The sequence below is a fragment of the Carassius gibelio genome, chromosome B23, assembly GCF_023724105.1.
Source record: "Carassius gibelio isolate Cgi1373 ecotype wild population from Czech Republic chromosome B23, carGib1.2-hapl.c, whole genome shotgun sequence".
Taxonomy (NCBI): domain Eukaryota; kingdom Metazoa; phylum Chordata; class Actinopteri; order Cypriniformes; family Cyprinidae; genus Carassius; species Carassius gibelio.
Window position 1 is genome coordinate 12,355,887 of NC_068418.1, and position 16,465 is coordinate 12,372,351.

Consider the following 16,465-nt stretch of genomic DNA (forward strand, 5'->3'; position numbering starts at 1 on the left):
ATGGAACAGGACAAGGTTCAGGTGACACGTTATTTGTATTCACATTCATTCATATTGTGATATGGGTGGAATAAAAATCCAAGCAGAATAAATGGGTGAAAAAACAGCTCTTACTCCATTCAAATAGATAATAATAATAATCCTTTAATTAAAACATGGTTAACACATTGAGGACATTTGCATTCTAAACAAATACAAATTCAAAAAATTTTTCATACAAAACAGAATCCGTGTGAACATTAAAATGATTTTCTCAGCGTGGTTATTAGCACTGAACTCATGCATCACATGGAAGAAGGTGAAAGTGGAATATTAGACTGCAGACATACAATTCTATTTTGCCTATAATGTTTTAGATGTTCTTATGTCATGCTAAAACCTCAAAAATAACGTAACAGCAACCAATGACTTATGCATTAATACAGCCAGGAGTGGCAGCATGAATATTGATTAGATAATGCATATTTACTGATTTCAATAACCAGCATCAGGATTTGCAGTACACTTTCTGACAATCCGAAGGGTGTATGTTTACTAAATGACGACGTATTCCGCTCTAAACAAAAGAATGCGGTGAATCACGTGAAAATGATACTTAAATCTCATATGCAAAAATAAATTTGTACACAACTTTAAATAACACATATTCAAAAATAAACCATATAAATCTAAGCAAAGAAAATACGACTGTTAAAAAGTATCTACAATTGCGTGAATATAAAACTTACTAGTACGGTAATAACTTAGCCTTTAATTATTATTTTGGATTTTAATACAACTGCAATAATAATGCAGATTTATTTACTAACGTGTCTCTATATACATAAACCCTATGCTATGACAGAAGGGGTAGAAGAACCCTACAGTAGCAGCAGGCAATGGTATTACCTTCACTAGTTCAAGGTTTGACAGTTCAACAGAAATAAGACTTACTCATGTCAAACTATTGTTTACAGATCCCCGTGAACATTAAAAATAAGTCTGCCCAACACAACAGACTTTTGGTGTAATTCAAAGCATTCAGGAACCATCCACAGGGGTTTCGGTGTAGATTACAGGTTCTACTGTCCAGCTATCAGGTCAAGGGACTCTCAGACCAAACTTCTGTATGTAAAGAGAATCTAAGGCACCTTGGAACCCTGATATTTTTAGTGTGTAATGACCTTTAAACCCCCAACTCCTTTCCTTACTGGATGTATACAGTGCTGAGTGCAATGACAACCCGGTCAAGTGTGTGTTTCTGGCCCCTTCCCCCAGCCAAAGCGACTCAGAGAGTCTTCGAGAAAGGCTTAGAGGTTGTTTTGGGTCTTGGCCAATGACGTAATGTGCTTACTCTCTCGTCAAACAACAATCCAGTGCTTTTGTGGCCCAAACCAGCATAAATCTAATCTCCAGCTACTTTATGTGAGAAATTTGTTAATCCTACAACTGGACACAGACAAAAACATTCCCAAAATTACGTAACTAACACCATCTGCTGTCTAAATGACCTCCCACGCACACACAAAACAAAAAATTTAGCTTGAGTGCAAACTAAATTTGTGGAACTTTATCTTGGGGTGAGCTTTAAGACTTAAAGATCATCATATCTAACTTTTTTGTGCTATAAACGAGATGTTGAAGCGATATCTGAAAACAAAATAGTATTAGGACTGATTGGTGGGTTCAAATAAAACACCAAGATGTTCCACCTTCGTAAATCTGTCTAAAACTGACAACTTTAATGCCAAAGCCGGTCAGTTTATATGAAGCAGTGAAGCTTTCACTATTTTCACTTTGGCACGAGGCCTCTGGATTGTGGGTAAAGAGGGGACCCTGAGCCGGACAAAGGGCTGTGAGCTGAAGTTGGAGTGCTCACCTTCTTGCCAGTTTTTGGGCGGCTGAAAAAACGAAAAAGTATATTAAGCAAGGATAAACAAAGAAGTGAAAACTAAACAAAAGAGAAGAGGTGGGAAGGGTTGATTTCTCACCCTGACTTTGGTTTCTTGGAAAACCCAGCAGCTGAGGCACTGAGGCCTGGACTGGAGCCCAGGCTGGCACGAAGACCAGAGGCGTCCACCTGGATCTCGTCCTCCTCCCTCAGAGCGTCCTCCAGAGCCGCAGCCACTTTAGGCGCGATCATCGGCCCTTCGTAGTCTTTTGTGGTCCGTGTGGGTAGGTCCAACTCCAGGAGCAGGATATTCTCAGACTGGAAGACGGACAGGGAGAATATAAAAAGATGAATGCAAAATATTCTCCTGAGCTCACATGTGTCACTGTAAAGAGTGAGGGAGCGCTGTAACTGAATCCTTTGTGTGGTGCCATGCGGGGGATTATGGAAACACTGTCAGCATACCTTGTATCTGACATCAGGCTGCATCAACATGGCCATACGGGCATGCTGACTCAGAGGCCGTCTGTAGCCCACTGCAGAAACAGGCCTTTTCATCATCTGCTGATCACTAAGAAAAAAAGAGGAAGAGGAAGAAGAAACATTATAGTGAAGGATTTTAACTCCAGCTTCAATTTTCCATAATAAGAATTTGTACTTTTGAATACGAGTGATGGGGGTCATTTTCCAAAGGTCATCTTCTTCATCAAAAGTAGCTCTTGTCACAATCTTGTTCTTCTCCTCCATTGGGATGAAGTTCTCTATGATCAGATGTCTGGGGGGTACAACACAAATGTTAAAGGGTCAATGACGTAAACTTTAAAAAAAGATTTGTCAGGCTCTTTTGATTTATTCTAAAGGGATAATTCACCTAAAAATTAAAAGTCTTTTATTTTTTATGAAATCCAAGAGCTTTCTGACCCTCCATAGACTGCAATAGAACTACCACATTCAAAGCCCTGTTAAAGTAGTCCATGTGACATCAGTGATTCAACTGTTTTATGAAGTTACAAGAATACTTTTTGTTTTGCACAAGAAAACAACAATAAAGACTTTATTTAACAATTTATCAGTATTGGTCGCACGTTCAGGAGAGTACCACAACCCATGCTGACACAGAAGATGGTGTTCTGATGTACAGTGGGAAAAAGTTGATTCCCTGCTGATTTTGTAAATTAGCCCACTTACAAAAAAAATTAAGGGTCTGTCATTTTTTATGGTAGGTTTATTTTAACGTATAGAGACAGAACACCAACCAAAAAATCCAGAAAAAAAAAAATTATGTAAAGGTTAGAAATTGATTTGCATTTCAGTGAGTGAAATAACTACTGTAGAACACAGATGTGCTATGGTTTGTTTACAAGCAGAGGAAGACACGCATGCATCATGATATTGTCATGAACACATATCGTAGGACTGTCCCAAAGGAAAAGAAATTGTTAAATGAAGTTATTTTTTTTCCTTCGTGCACAAAAAGTATTCTCAAAGCTTCATAACATTACAGTTAAAGCAACGATGTCACATGGACTATTTTAAGTGTGTCTTTACTACCTTTCTGGGCCTTGAACATATCAGTTGGGTTGCTGTCTATACAGGGTCAGAAAGCTCTCAGATTTCATCAAAAATAAAGGTAACACTTTATTTTGATGGTACCTTTTGAGCATTCTGTTGACTGTAAGCAACTTTGCACCTACATGTCAACTAACTCTCATTAGATTATTAATCGACTGCCTGCTTAATATCTGCTAACTCTTTATTGTGATGGTGTCCCAACAGACATTCTATTGACTATAAATAACTGCAGGTACATGTCAACTTATTCTAACCCTAACCCTACCAGTCTACTAATACACTATTAAGTTAATAGATATGCAGGTGCAATGTTACTTATAGTCAACCTACTGTGTCAAAGGGACCATCAAAATAAAGTGAAACCAAAATAACTTAATTTGTGTTCTGCAGATGATCAAAGGTCTTACAGCTTTGGAACGACATGTCAACTGCGCTGTCCAGTTAGCATATGTCTTCACCAACATCTTCAACCTCTCTTTGAGACTAACGTTGTTCCCACATGCTTCAAGCAAACCACCATCATCCCTGTTCCCAAAAAAACAACTGTCTCCTGTCTGAATTACTACCAACCTGATGCACTGGCATCAAATATCTAGTCAAATCCCACATCTGCTCCTCTCTACCGGATACCCTGGACCCATTCGAATTTGCTTACCGCTCAAACAGATCCACTGATGATGCCACTGCAATGGCCATACACTCTGCCCTGGAACACTTGGAGGGAAGAGACACCTATGTGCAGATGCTGTTCATTGATTACAGCTCTGCATTTAACACCATCATCCCTACCAACTTTTAAGCCAAACTGACAGATCTGGGTCTTAACAGTCACTTATGTACCTGGGTCCTGGACTTCCTGACCAGCAGACCCCAGGTGGTTAGGATTGGCAATCACACATCCTCCTCACTCACACTCAGCCCTGGTGCCCCACAGGGATGTGTACTCAGTCCTCTCTTGTAATCCCTGTTCACTTACGGCTGCTCTGCTAAGCATAGCTACAACATCATCCTCAAATTTGCTGACGATACTACTATCCTAGGACTCATCACTAAAGGCAATGAGACAACCTACAGAGATGAAGTTAATGCACTCACAGCATGGTATGCTGATAGCAATTTCTATCTAAACATCAGCAAGACCAAGGAGATGATCGCGGACTACAGGAAGTCACAGAGAGAGAGTCACATTCCCATTCACATCTATCAGACTCGCTGCTTGAGATAGAATTACATACAAAACATACATACAAAACATACAAAAAGTACATTTCTAAAAACTTGCAAACTAGCAAATGTCTTCCCATTTACTTTTTTCTTTATCTTGAATCTTGAAAGATTGTCATTAACATCTATTCTGCTTACTGGACTCAAAAGCAGCCTGTCAGATAAATCTTCCCTTAATGGACACTGCTCAGTACACTAGAGTCTTAGTGTGTGTGTGTGTGTGTGTGTTAAACAGTTAAAATCCGTAATACAGTAGTGGTGTGTCTAGATTTCCAAGCAGTCAGACCAACACAACTTAATTAGGTCAGAATGCCTTTAGTGGTAATTTTTTTAAATTCATCCTCCACACTAAACCAAACACTGACCACTGCCCCCTAATTTGACAAAACATGCTGATTTTATAGTGGCAATGTAGAAATAATGGGAACTATCCAATAGCTAGAGGAACACGTATGTGCATCAAATGAAGTGACAACTGATTCAGGATTCACTGGATTCTCTTTCGATTCGAAAGCGATTCGGAGTGATTCAACCTGACTCGATTCAATTAACAGCAATATGAATCAGTACATTTTAAAATGCATTTGAAGCAAGAAATACTGGTGATTCTATGGATTATCAGCGGATATATTGGATCCATCTGTATTTATGAATTAATCACTGATATTGAATATATCATTTAGTTCATTATGTTTTGATCCCTTCTGGTTATGGTTAGAATGATTGGCATACTTAAGTTTGAGTTCTCTGGTCAGCTCATTCTGCGTCTGCTCCAGCTCCTGCCTGTATTTGACATGTTCATCCTGGGCGTCCTGAATCTCCGCCTTCACAGACTGCAGCTTGGAAAAAAGCTACGCAAGGGAAGAGACAGAAACAGACGGCTCATTAAAAAAAAATATGAGGCTCTTTACAGGAATAGGTAAGGCATTTGCTCTATAAACTCAAACAAAACTAGGTCAAATTCAGTCATGTGCAGATGATTCTCAACAGGGAGGATGGAGATCTGGCAGGAGAGCTGTCCTACTACTAATGACCCCAGCGAATACAGCTGGACTCTAAAAATACATCTGATCACATGCACACACAGCCTTCCTAAAATCCTTTTTACAGCAGCCTATCTAGACAGACAGACAGATACCTTTTTCAATTTCTTGGTCTTAATGTCAACTTCCTGCTGCAGGGAGCTGTACGTCTCTTTCAGCTCCAATGTCTCTTCGTCATGACACTCCATCTCCTGCTGCATCTCCCTTTCCCGCCTTTTCTGCTCACACACACACACACACACATTATGAATGTTTTAAACATCTCTGCATTTCAGATGCCTAAGTGGTACTGTTCATATAATGTTTATAATGTCCTAACAGTGAGAAACTGATATACATATTTCTGTCCTATCACTGTCTAGATATAAATAAATTGTTGAACACAATGCCAGGTCACAAAATGAATCAGAGTTTATTGTAGATAGGACTGCTGAGTTATAAAAATATAAAAAAAGCTTTAATCAGCACTTTTTTCTCCATTTAGAATCCAGATTCCCAAAATATCCACATAAACTAAAAGGAGGCTCAAATAACACGTCTCCTTTAAACAACCTTGAGGACTGAAACACAGTCCAGCTCAATCTCTCTACAGTGTGTTATTGGAAACTGTACCTGTTCGGCTATCTCCTGTCTCTTCAGCTCCAGAATCCTCTGCTGCTCATTGGTGTGGTCCACAATGTTCTTTCCTCCCACCAGCAGCTTGCTCTCCATGGCCTGAAAGTGAAAAACTGCTTATCAGATAAGTCAAATGCATTCTTTTATCCTGAAAACACAAAGAATGGATTGCTAAGGATATTTGTTTCTGAAACTGATTTCTAATCTTCAATATATTTCATTAAATCTGAGAGTTTGCAGTGTACATCAAACATGAGGAGAGAAAACAGATTTCTCTGTTGTGCTGCAAAAACAACATACAGTGCAATCAGTGTAGTCCAAATATATATATATATATATATATATATATATATATATATATATATATATATATATATATATATATATATATATAATTATTATTATTTACAACAACAACAAAAAAAGTACTTTTTTTTCTCCACAGTATATTTGCAACAATTTCACTATATTTGTTTTACCAGTTGTTTACTACCATTAAAACAGGTAATCCTGTTTACAAACTGATACTTTTATTAGAAAACTGACAGTAAGATTTTTAATGTTACAACAAAAACTCTATTTAAAACAAATATATGCATGTAATAATAAGCATTTTCTTTAACACCAAATCAACATATAAGAATGATTTCTGAAGGATCATGCGACACTAAAGATTGATGAGGAGTAATGATGCTGAAAATTCAGCTTTGACACCACAGGAATAAATACTTTTTTAAATAATATATTAAAATAGAAATGTTATTTTAATTTGCAATAATGTTTCTAGGGCTGAGACGATAAATCGATGCAGAATTGATTTGTGGATCAGTTCTTAGATTTTCAGAAAGCACAGCGATTCCTCTGGAATCATCTCTGAGCTTAGATTTTAACAGCAGATGGCGCTCTAATCTAGTTTTTATCCGCACACTCAAATGCTCATGAAGAAGAGGGCTAAAGAGTGCTAATGCATTCGGCATATCATGTAATTTCACCTCAGTTTAGGATGCTTTATTGCGCGACATTAATGTAAAGACAGCCCACTGTGAACACCTTTGTAATTCGCTTCAACCTTTTCGATTTTTATGAATTATTATTTTAGGTTCAAGTGTGTGTAGGTATTTGGAAACAAGCAGAGTACGGTTGTTTCTAAAGCATGGAGTGCCATCTGACGTTAAAAATTAAGCTCAGAATCTATTCAAGAAAGAATCGCAATGCATTCGGAAAATCATTTCTCGATTCGCGATGCATTTATTTATTTTCCCAGCCCTAAATGTTTCACAATATTACTTTTTTTTACTGCATTTTTTATCTAATAAATACCGACTTGTTGAGCAAAGGAGACTTTTTTTCATAAACATGAAAATTCTTTTGACCCCAAACTTTTACCTGAGATCTGCACTTTCTAACCTTAACTTTGGCCGCCAGCATCTCTGACGCCTCCTTCTCTTTGTGAAGATCGTCCATCTTCTTCTCTTTCTCTTTCAGCAGCCGCTGCTTCTCCTCCGCCACCAGGCTGTGGTCCTCCATGATGGCCTTCCTCTCCTTCTCCAGCTTCTCTTGTTGTTCACGCCAATAATCCGTGGCATTCTTATCCGCATCCATTCCTTCCTCTTCATCGTCTTCCTCCTCATCATCATCCTCCTCCCCATCTTCTAACTCCTCTCCAGCTTCTCCAACCCTCCTTCTCCTCCTCTTTCTCCTCTTCCTGCCAGACCTTTTCTCCAACTGTTCTTTCAAGCGGGCAATCTCCTCCTGAAACTCCCGAAGCAGTGCATCCTTGGGGTCTTCATTGACACGGGGTTTGTTCTTGATGTTTTTGGCGCGATTTGCATAGCGTAGCGTGGTCAGCGTCTCCTCCAAATTGTAGGAAGCAGGTCCGATGTTGGCCACCATAACCGTACGGGCATTTCCGCCCAAGGAATCCTGAAGCAGCCTTGTAAGTTTAGAGTCACGGTACGGGATGTGGGTGCTTCTCCCGTCCACCAGCGCGGAGATGACGTTACCCAAAGCTGACAAAGAGAGGTTGATTTTGGTGGCCTCTTTCAAACGCTCGCCCTGAGCACCAGTTTTGGTCTGTCTTTCACTTCCTGCCAGGTCAACAAGGTTGAGTTTCCCAACCCGAATGTGGTTCTCTCCATCAGGACCCAGCTCACTGCACTCAACGGTGATGACGAAGATCGCGTGAGAGCGAGAGCTGTGCTCGTTCATGTTAGTCGCGCCAACCGAGCGGTTCTGGTTCCCCACGTTCATCACATGCTCAATCTCACGAACACTTTTAGTGACGAATGAAGAGAGGTCTTTAACGTAGACACCCGTATCCGGCCTCTCTTTGAGCTCCAGACGGCGCGATTGGTCTTTCGATAAAAGGTCCTTGATCTCTTCTTGATAAATCTCTAAGTATGAAGCCCTGACCAAGTACTGCTGGTTCTGAGAGCGAGAGATGTGTGTGAAAATGTGTTCGAAGGAGTTCGGAATGACACCCCTCCTGACGGGGTCGTTTCGCACCCCTTCCATCGTGAACGTTTTTCCGGTGCCTGTCTGGCCGTATGCAAAGATGGTCCCATTGAAGCCAAACAGTACAGAGTCCACCAATGGCCGGAAAGTCTCATCGTAGAGCTCCATCTGTTTTGAATTCCAGTCATAGACTGAATCGAAGGTAAACACTTTCGGGTGCTCATGGGAGGACGCACCTCGAGAGTTGCGCACGGCCACTTGCCCAAACTTCACATCCACTGAGACCACCCTCTCGAAATTGGCGGCTCGCTCTTTCTCATTCATGGGGCGACAGCGCACCACTACCTTAACGGATTCAGAGCTTTTGCTTTTAGACATTTTGATGGCTCTGGTGTTTCTGCTGGCTTCTCCTAATAAGATTGTAGTTTATTTCACAGTGTTGGTGCTGCCAGCATCACAGCCTGCAAAACATGATGCAAATGTCAAAGTCAAGAGAAAAACCAGTGTTATGATGATACCAAACAAACACAGAACATATTTATCTAGGCAAGCAAATCTGTAGTAACCTTTTTCATAAAAACACTGAATAAGTACATATTTGGTAAACAATAAAACAGAATAAGGACATTTCTAGCTTACAATAAATATACGAAATCCCATTTTCATGATGAGTACATCATAAAGAGAAAATTTAAATTATTAAAACAATAAAAATTAAACTGAGAATTTTAAAATAAACTTTTAATCTTATAATACTTTTTTATTTAAGAAATAATTATGACTTAGTATCTCATAATTTTCTCTCTTTATCCAATACCATCATACTGTTGATGATTTTGGTGAATTATTTTTTATTTTTTATTTCATAGCTATGAAACAAAGTCAAAATTATGAGATACTATGTCACATAGATAAAAAGTTTAAATTGACCAAAAGAAAACTATATTTACAAAAAGTTAAAATTAGAGACACCTTTTAAATTACCTTTCTATCTCCTATACCATAAGTATGACTTAGTATCTCATAATTATGTCTGTTTATCTCACACCATCATACTATGAATGATGTTATATTTTTTTTAATTATTTCATAATGAAATATAATTATGAGATACTGTCAAAAATAATTATGAAATAAAAAGCTGAAATTGACACACAAAAAAATAGATTTACATTTTTAAAACACTTTTATATCTCATAATTCTCATGACTTAAGCTATAATTATTACTTAGTTTCTCATAATTTTGTCTCTTTATCTCATACCATTATACTATTGATGTATTGATAAAATATCAAAACAGTTCAACCTTTTCTTCTTAGGTTAGAAATAATGTCAGTTACCAACTAATGGAAATTTGACAAGTAGTTATTTATAAGAGTTGGGTGGAACAGTATATTGCAATATGTTTTACTTTTTTTCCAACTTAAACTTTTTCCAGCTAAATGAAAGTGATATGCTTTAATTGGTTGCAAAGTAGGTACAGACATTTAGTTCCTTCTTTTTAATCTTTTTGCTTCATGTTTTATATTTCACCTATATATTACATTTTGCTCTTGTATTTTAATGTGCTTATTTCTATTTTGTATTTGGTGTATTCTGCTGTTTTTGTATTGGATTCCTTTTTGCTTGTAAAGCACTTTGAACTGCATTAACTAGTTTGGAAGAGTGCTATATAAATAAACATTTGCTTGCTTGCTAGAGACATTTACAAGTACATACATGTAGAGTCGTTTATGACACTCCTAAATAATCATTTTCATGAGCCAACCTGTACTCAGTATTACATATTAAGTTTGTAGGCATAACGTTACATACATAAAGTATCCTTTTATTCCCAGTTTATCATCTTTAAAATACTGATCATAACAATTTACACACACAGAAACAATCTACTAACTACTAAATTAGCTTTAGCAGCAAAGCTAATATACACACGAGCCCGTCCGAAATCATTTAATCTCAAACATATCTGTTTTAATTGAGTCAATCTCAGGCTCAGCTGTTATATTATAATATAGCGAGAGATAACGGCGATAAACAGACTAAAGACTCAACTGCGAGACAATAATTGTCTTTTCTCATGAAAATTAATGTGGTTGTTTCATCGGAAATTATGGTATTTTATAGTTTGATACTATAATATTGCTCATATTAACTTGTCAAGATATATAAAGGTATCTATGAGGATGGAGCTCCTCAGAGACTCAAACAAGCGGCCTGGCAACGGCAAACAAACCGTGTCATAGATAGAGAACACACACTGTAGAAATACACACATAATGTAACTCACCTCTCCCCTCACGAACAACTGAACCTGTAAATTACGCCGAAGATCACCGTCGCCTTCATATCAGTCAGAAGCACATAGCTCTCAAATCTCTAAGCGCTGAAGTATATGAAATCACCGTGTCTCTCGTCACGAGCTCCGTCAGCCATGTCTGTCCCAGAGAGGAGAGAGAGGAGAGAGAGGCGAGCTGTGCTGTGATCCCCCTGCAGGCCGGGATGGATCTGCTCCTGGGGCTGGATCGAGCCAGACTCGAGGTGCACATTCCCAAGCCATTTCAAATGGACCCTATAGATTTGTATGTAGTTTGTATGTTTTGTTTTTAAAGCGATGGAATAACAACGAAGTACCACTAATAAAATTATGTAATGACTTAGGGTTTAATTAAGCAACAACAAAAAAACATTTTCAAAATGACAAATAGATATTTAAAACTCAGTTGTTTTCCATACACAAAAATAATAAATATTGTATTTTATTCATTATTTATATTCATTTATTTTTTTAAAGAAATTAATACTTTTACTTAGCAGTGATGCTTCAAATTTACTGAAGTTAATAGTAAAGTCATTTATTAATAGCAAAGTCATTTATTATGCTACAAAACATTTCTATTAAAATATATATATATATATATATATATATATATATATATATATATATATATATAACTTTGGATACATCTAAATTTGATTTTTTTTTTCGTAAGCAGCGGAACGGTTTCAACACTGATAATGAGAAATATTTTTTGAGCAGAAAATCATCATATTAGAATGATTTCTGAAGGATCATGTGACACTGAAGACTTGAGGAATGATGTTGAAAATTCAGCTTTGCATCACATGAATAGATTACATTTTAAAATACATTAACATAGAAATCAGTTATTTTAAACTGTAATAGCATTTCACAATATTACAGTTTTTATTGCAGTTTTACTGTAGTTTTATCTAATAAATAGCCTGGATGAGCTATGAAGAGACTTCTTTCAAATATATAAAAAAAATTAGAAATGTGAAAATTTGAAATTGAACTGTAGGGCATTAACCATTGCATTTAAATGTTTGTTATTTATTTATCTATTCATAACTTTTTTAAAATGCATATATACTCATTTGGTTTAAATTTCAAAAGAAAGCCTTTTTAAACAGATCATAAAACCGAAGAACAAACATAAAACATTCACACAAAATACTGCTTGCAATATTTTTAATTGTAAACTAACTTGAGGAATGTCTTTTAAAGTTGTACAAAATTACTAATACGTACATCTTAAAACATTTATAAAACATTTCTGCAATTTGATTTGATGCAGACATTCTTTTCATACAGTGACACATATGTTCATTTTCAGCAATCACTAGAGCACTGCACATCTGGATGCCTCTGGAGGTCTTAAATGGCCTTCAACTATAAAAAGTGCAATTTCCAACTACTAACCCTTGACTTGTCTCTCTAGCAGAATTTCTCAACCCTCACAGGGGGCAGGTTTTACATCCTCAAAAAATGCAAATGAGCCAGTAGAAAAATCTCAATGATATCATGGTTGATCACAGTAAATGTAGTAGTGCAACATGGGAGAAATGCAGCATCCAGAGAAATTATTAAGGAACTAACTCTTGTTCTCCCTTCATTTAATTACATGAACCCTATATCCAAATGTTCTTGTTGAAAATATCACCAAACACCTGAAACATGCAAAACGTCAACCAGCTTACCAGTTACAAAAACGTAACTCCGTCATTTTATTAGAGTTCCTCTTTTCCTTTCCTTTTTCCTAGGTAGTCCATTCCAAAGAATGACGAGGGTCTCCCGTGAACATCTCTCTCCCTTTTAACAAAGGCTGAGAAGGATGAAACACAGTTGCCAATGAAGTGATCGGCCTGACCGAGGACATACAGGTCAATCTGAGCAGTGTCAGGCTGCAAGCTCACGACCTTCACCTGCACAAAATCTGTCATCAGCTTTAATTTCTGTAACATCTGTAATGTTAAACGGTTAATCCTCACCTTGCCCCTGAAGAGTTTCTGAATCTCTGCAGTGTGTGATTCAGAGTCGGTGGCTATGTAAACTGACTGAGCGTTGGTGTTCTTCACCCAGAGCTTCACCGCACGGCGGATCTCAGACAGATCCGGTAAGCACATGGTCATGGTCAGCGGCAGGGCAGTCTGCCGGTCGTATCCCACACACTGTGGAGATGCCATGAAGTGAGGACCGGTATCACCTGACTTCAGAAGCTTGCAGGCATTTTGCTGGAATGGTAAAAAAAATAAAATAGTTAGAAGGATGATGTGTATGATCCAGTTCAGGCCTAAAATTCTGCTTTTTGTATTGGTATACAGTTATAACTTTGGAGAACAAATGTTATGATGAAATCATATAATTTACTGGAATTTCTATATCATATCCAGTAGGATCTATTTATTTAAATCTTTGTTTGTTATACCATGTCTAAGACTATTTTATTAATTTATTAAACATATATATATATTTAGATTTTTAAAATTGATAAAATATTTTCAATTATAGTACAGACATTGTGAAATATTTTAACATTAAACATTTCTGCTTTGATATTACTTAAAATTTAATTTATGTATTATGTAATTGTCAGGTTTCAAAAATCAAAACAGCAGAATTTATTTGAAAATAAATATTTTGTAACATTATAAAAGTCATCAATTTAACACACTGTTAATAAATTGATTTAACAGTTAGTTCCTCTTTCGTAAGTCGATTTGTATAAAAGTGTCTGCTGCCAAGTATTATTTTCACTCAAAAATAATATTGAAAGGCATTATAATATTTTGTAAGTGCACTTCTGATAATAAAAAATGTAATAAAATTTGCCATTTGAATTTTAATTATGGGAAATTCACATCAGGACACACAAAGCTCACCCAATCTGAGCCAATCCTCAGATGAATTCCTACGTAGGGTCGGTTTAGCAGGCTTCTGATGTGACGTTCTCCTTCCTGCACCATTTTTTCAGACCACACCACATACTCCTGCAGTCCAATGTGCTCCTCTAGAATGGGGAACTGCGCTGGGGCTCCTGGAAGAGCGAGAACTGGATGCTCTTTTGGGGGAAACCTGAAGAAATAGAGAAACACAGAGATTGAGAGTGAGAAAAGTAGGGGAGAGGGAGTCTAAGTGCTATAGTTTATGCGAGTGTTTCAGCTCAAATGTACCTTTTTATCCAGTGCGGCTGGTAGTAGGAACTGAATGACAGTCCTCCGAAAAGAACAGAGCGATCAAAGTTGACTCCGATATGATCCCAAAATGGACCGAATGGATTTCCATCCTGCATCAGAATCGACAGGCTACATTACAAGTGGACTGTTATGGATATTTAGGAATGCATGCTGCTTTCCAGAAATAAGATTCAGATCTGCTAGAAGTCCAATAGATGGCAGTGTTTCCATAGCATGCGGCATAATAGATCAGAAAAAATAAGTTTTATGTCTACCAAAGGTCTGCCAAAAAGACAGAAATGAAGCACATCTTGAAGAACGAACAGTCATATTACCTTCATCGGACAGCTCTTTTTGTCTATGCTCCTGTGAGCTGCGGACTCAAAGCAGTAGGCCACTCTCTGACCCGGGGGCCAGTGCTTAGGAGCCAAGTGCTCCATGAAGTCCTCTAGACTCACCACACGGTGGTACTGCTTCACTGGCTCCAACTGGAAATACTCACTGTAGGGAACATGCACCTGTTCCAGAGAAACACAGAAGCATACTGTACCTTATCAATTTATATCTCCTTTCTCCTATTGATCTACTAGTGTGACAGCTAGTCATTAGATGTTTGATCAGCCACTACGTTTCAAAATTAGCTGGTCGCTGATAGTTTTCCGGCTTGGAACAACTTTTGATAAGTCTGGACTATCTAATGACCAATATGAACCAACCAATGATCAGTCTGAACCAATGTTGCTATTGTAACTAAACTAAACTAGTGTAAAATACTAAAACTATTCAAAACTGTTACTGGATGAAATATAAATATTAGATGAAACACATCAAATTAAAGGGGGGGTTGGGGGATTGAAAATTAGACAACTTGCCTTGGCATCTATCTAAAATAATTTTGAAGCTAAACAGAAGTGTGTGTGTGTGAGACAAAAGCACATGACAAAAGGACTAAAACAAACTCAAATTAAAATGAAAACAAAGTTAATAATATTAAATAAAAGCTATAATAATATAAAATACAATCTAATTCAAAATAATAATAAAATACATATAATTCTAAAGTAACACTGGTTAGGACCAGCTAATGACATCTTTGCCCAATGTTGTTTACAGATCATTTTTGACAAGTGAAATAAAGCTGAAATTAAATAAAAATAGAATTAGCATATGGAAAAACTTGGGTAAATCAAATGAAAATGAGTAAAATTACTATAAGCTAATTAAAAATAAAGCCAAATAGAAATATTATTTATCAAAATATATTAAAATATTACATTTTAAACTACAAATGAAAACAAAACATAAATAAAACAATCCGAAGTATTAATAAAGACTAAGTGAGTAAGTGTATATAAATAATACTAAAATAGCTCTGGTTTGGAGCAGTTGTAAAGCAGGCAGCTACTGTGCTCCAAACACTATCAGTTTAAGTGTGATTTCCTGCTCGAGTGACAGGTGTAGTGTTTACATTTGTAAAAGGTGGCGCGTGATGGCGGTAAACAATCCACGGCGGAACCGCGAGTGTTCGGTTCAGCATTTTAGCAAAAGCCAATGATCCAAGAAAATGATCCACTTGGTTTCCAAACCGACCTGAAGAAGAACATATAGGAGAAACGTGTTTATCATTCCAATACAACTCCGACAATGCAGACGCTTTTTAACTGTACAGTCCTGGCTTCTGGTTTACACGCTTCATTTAACTGTCATTGAAGACTTTGAGCTAATGAGTGAACGTCTCAGAAGCGTCCTGCTATCATTACCCATGCACGGACAGTACAGGATGTATCCGTTTTCATCCCACGTCACGTCTGCGGCGTCGATAAATACGTGCAAAGAAAGGAATGTTACATGCAATAAAGTTACAATGAAAAGTTTCAGATGCTTTGGTCTGGCCGCCATCGCTGATCATTCGCTATCCCACAATGCACTGCGAAGGGGAGGTTAACCCTTCACATCCTGCGGAGTTTTGCCATAAGAGTCTTTTGAAAGCATTTGAAATATATATATATATATATATATATATATATATATATATATATATATATATATATATATATATATATATATATATATATATATATATATATATATATATATATATATATATATTTCTGGTAAACTAGAAATATTCACCAAGTTGGAGATATGTGCAAATTTAATGGTTTCAGTACTTACATTTTTGAAAAGTTTAACGTGTGTGTGTGTGTG

The 16,465-nt window shown here is 37.0% G+C and overlaps 2 protein-coding genes across 2 annotated transcripts; both read right to left on the bottom strand.

Annotated features, from left to right (window-relative positions):
• Positions 1–124: 124 nt before the first annotated feature.
• On the bottom strand, positions 125–11,311 carry kif3b (kinesin family member 3B). The gene is made up of 9 exons (XM_052594084.1): positions 11,070–11,311; positions 7,732–9,239; positions 6,322–6,423; positions 5,805–5,927; positions 5,399–5,517; positions 2,529–2,645; positions 2,336–2,441; positions 1,971–2,188; positions 125–1,880 (listed from the first exon to the last, which is right to left on the bottom strand). Exons 2-9 carry the CDS (start codon positions 9,154–9,156, stop codon positions 1,772–1,774), a joined length of 2,319 nt encoding a protein of 772 aa, XP_052450044.1. The 5' UTR covers positions 9,157–9,239; positions 11,070–11,311; the 3' UTR covers positions 125–1,771.
• Positions 11,312–12,255: 944 nt separating this feature from the next.
• pofut1 (protein O-fucosyltransferase 1) lies at positions 12,256–16,204 on the bottom strand. The gene is made up of 7 exons (XM_052595255.1): positions 16,018–16,204; positions 15,726–15,847; positions 14,593–14,775; positions 14,255–14,367; positions 13,964–14,156; positions 13,073–13,315; positions 12,256–13,006 (listed from the first exon to the last, which is right to left on the bottom strand). The coding sequence occupies exons 1-7, from the start codon at positions 16,154–16,156 to the stop codon at positions 12,812–12,814; spliced, it is 1,188 nt and encodes a 395-aa protein (XP_052451215.1). The 5' UTR covers positions 16,157–16,204; the 3' UTR covers positions 12,256–12,811.
• Positions 16,205–16,465: the final 261 nt, after the last annotated feature.